The following is a 3,437-nucleotide window of genomic DNA, read 5'->3' as shown; positions in this document are numbered from 1 at the left end:
TGTGTGTGTGTGTGTGTGTGTGTGTGTGTGTGTGTGTGTGTGTGTGTGTGTGTGTGTGTGTGTGTGTGTGTGTGAGTGTGAAGAACCAAGTGTGTATTTCTCAGATGGCCACCAACCTTAGGGCTGTCCTCACTCTTCTGCTTCACATAAGAAAAAGACATCCTTCCTTCCATCGACATGGAGCTCAGCATGGCAGCACGGGCCCGGGCGATGCTGCAAGGAGGCAGGGAGGGAGGGGGTGTTAGGATAAGACACAACTCATGGTGAGCCTCACAGATTGTGTGGAGCGGTGCTACTTAATGTCAAAAGATAAAAAGTGGGAGAAAAGAGACTGAACAGAGGAAGAGATAGATCCATTAGTGTTTATCTACTGACATACAATGATTTTAGATCATTGCGATGATTTTAAATGAATAAACAAAGCATTTTGGAACTACAGTCAGCTGGGGACATGAAGCAGACCTGCGAGCCGGAGACGAAGGCCGGACCTGCACCAGAATGAAACCCATGCTCTGCAGGTACTGGACGTACTGCTGCAGGAAGTTGCTGGAAATCTCCAGCAGCCAGGGTTCATCCTTCAGTCTGCAGGGAAGCATCTCTGTGGAATCGGTGCTGAAGCTGCGATCCCGGCCCGACGCCGTCGAGTCACTGGAGCGGTGCCTTTTCTGATGGGGATAATAAATGACGCAAAAGTCAGAAACAGAGTAAAAAATGTGTGGTGAAAAAAAAAGACTAACATGTTGAACACGATCCCCACAGACCTTTAGAAGAGGCTGAGCTGTAGCTTCCTCCTGGATCTGCTTACGGAAGACGGGGTCAAAGAGAAGAGGGGTGGCGCAGTAGTGGACAAGTCTCGATGACTGCTTCAGAATCTCCAGGTCTGTTCCCTGTTGAGTTCAGGTGTTATTATAGCAAAATATCACCAGGAAAAAACAGTAAGTCCACACAAATCTGATCCCAACCTGACTCTGAAGAAGTTACAATGGAAAATATTTAAAGGGATCCATGATTAGTTGTAACATTAGATTTTGTTTAATAAACATATATTTTAACTGTAAAATAAAGACTGTAAAAATTCTGTAGGACGTTTAGTTTTATAAAATTTTAAACTATAAGTTTAAAAATATATTACACGGACGGGGCCATTTTATTTACACACAAAGCATTCTGGGTAAATGATGACATGGATAGGTCCTCGGTGTGAGGCTGCTAGTGAGCTATATCCACCCTGAAGGTTAATCTTGGACAATATCTGATGATCGACTCTTTTAAATGAAAYCAGAGAGCGTTGACAGAGAGGAGAAGGTAGAAATGACTCARCYTGKAACTGAAAATATRGATGGAGGACAACAGAGCTGCTTCATGGAAGAAGAACCTCAGCTTAGCCTGTTAGCTTTAGCGTTAGCCCCGATGCTATCACCATATATATATGTATTAGCTCAGTGCTACACATTCTCCTCTCATCACTGAGGTCCTCCATCCACATGACAGAGAGGGGAACGCAAAAATGACTCAGTCTGAAACTGAAAATATGGATAAAGGACCTCAGTTTAGCTTATTAGTTTGTTGCGCTAGCGCTGAGCTAATACATATAAGGCAATATAGCGTCGGCTACTCAGTTGTCTTTTTTCCAGACTCATCCAGACCTGGAAAATACTAAAATCCAAGTCCAGACTTTTCCAGACATGCTAAGACAAAAACCTTCCACAGTTTAGTTTTAACTCTCATCCACAGACGTATCTGCAAGCATCATGTGGGATACTTACAGAAATAGGCGTGTTGGACTGCGCTGACCTCTGCTGCCAGGTCACAAACAAGTTTTCTATTTTCATCTGTTTCTCCATTTCTGTCGGCACAAACACAGCGTCAGTATCCCACGTGCAGAAGGAGCTGGACCCCCTGAACAGAAACGAGTTTACCTCTCCGCTCGGCAGCTTTGATGTCCAGCAGCTGCCCGCCGTGTCGGGCCACCACATCGCCGTCCATCAGGGGCCTGCTGGTGCACACGTCCCTCAGAGCCTCGTCGAAGGGAAGCAGCTCGGACGGGAAGTGAAGTGGGGCGAGGGTTCGAGCTGAACTTCCCAGCCGGCCCTGCTCCTTGCTGGCCAGAGGAGGAACAGAACTACGCAGCAAAGCATCAGGCTCCATGGAGGGACCAAGGAACGGGTTGGGATCCTGGAAGAACAGAAGCGCAAAAAAAGCCCCGAACTAAATGTACTGATCAAACCTAAACTTTCTTGTTTTTAATAAAAACCGGACTTATCACGCAAAGATCTGACAAATAAAACTTGACCCTGTATTAAGATAAACAAAAGAATGATTTGAAACTTGAAGCTTTTAGACCAGGGGGGTCCAATCCTGATCCTCAAAGACCACTGTCCTAAATCTTTTTATTGTTTCTGCTTCAACACACCTGATCTGAATGAATCAGTAATTAACTAGTTTCAATCACTGAATCAGGTGTGTTGGAGCAGGGAAACAAGTGCAACATGCAGGATAAATACCCTGAAGGATCAAGATAGTCCACCTCTGCTTTAGACAAACAAAATAAAAAAAATGTAATAATAACTAATAATAATAAAAAAAGGTAAATATAATCATTTTTATTGATTTGTTTAGTTTCTTTTTTCTTAGGTGTAGGTGCCAGGGTGATTTAAAAGGCTAAACATGTAATAAACAGATGTAAAAAACTTCCAGTTCTGACAATAATGATGGAGTTGTGTTTCACTGATGAAGAACTCTCTGACACGCTCCCGTTAGACAGATTAGATCTGTCTCATCCCCTGCAGGGGATGAGATTTTTATCTATTTATTACAAAAGAAGTGTCAAGCAGAACATCCATGGACGTTCTGCTTGACACTTCTTTTGTAATAAACAGGTAAACATCCCTGACATGGGACTTCCTGTCTCACTTTATCTTTTTTCCATGACAGAGGGAAGAACATCCCTGCTACCAAACACTGGACAGACAGTGGAGCAGCTTTTCTAACAGACTGCCACAGCAAATCTGTCGTGCCACAGGCCGACACACTCCACAACAAATCTGTCATCTCTAACTGTTATTATTGCTTCCTCCGTTTATGCACATTTATAATTCCAGTTGTATTTGCACATTTGTTATTCATCGTTCGCACAGCTTTAATTTGGTTCATGTTTTGCACAATTTTAATTTGTTGGCACAGTTATTATTTACGATGGCGTATTACGACAAATTACGTTGTTGAAGTTTATTTTTTCAGCTATTTATTTTTCTTAATTTATTTGACGGGACAATGCAGACAAGCATAGCAACAGAGCAGTGTCTGCAGCTGATGAGTTGCACTAAGAGTATATAGTTAAAGGTAATTCACAACTCCAGTCCCTGGTTGGACCTTTCTATACAGCTAATCAAATAGTACAAATACGCATATACCTACTTTCACAGACTATATATATA

At 42.7% G+C, this 3,437-nt stretch overlaps 1 protein-coding gene across 1 annotated transcript in view; it reads right to left on the bottom strand.

The window, feature by feature from the left end:
• Window positions 1-3,437, bottom strand: part of szt2 (SZT2 subunit of KICSTOR complex) — a gene marked incomplete in the record, with an annotated part of 111,681 nt that overhangs the window by 20,306 nt on the left and 87,938 nt on the right. The window contains 5 exon segments of the mRNA XM_014008071.1: window positions 117-213; window positions 463-665; window positions 762-887; window positions 1,767-1,846; window positions 1,920-2,178. Coding sequence (XP_013863525.1) covers window positions 117-213; window positions 463-665; window positions 762-887; window positions 1,767-1,846; window positions 1,920-2,178 — 765 coding nt within the window.

Source organism: Austrofundulus limnaeus, unplaced genomic scaffold, assembly GCF_001266775.1.
Source record: "Austrofundulus limnaeus strain Quisiro unplaced genomic scaffold, Austrofundulus_limnaeus-1.0 Scaffold47, whole genome shotgun sequence".
Classification (NCBI taxonomy): domain Eukaryota; kingdom Metazoa; phylum Chordata; class Actinopteri; order Cyprinodontiformes; family Rivulidae; genus Austrofundulus; species Austrofundulus limnaeus.
Note: the sequence above shows the minus strand (reverse complement) of the source record. Positions and strands in the feature narration are given on the sequence as shown.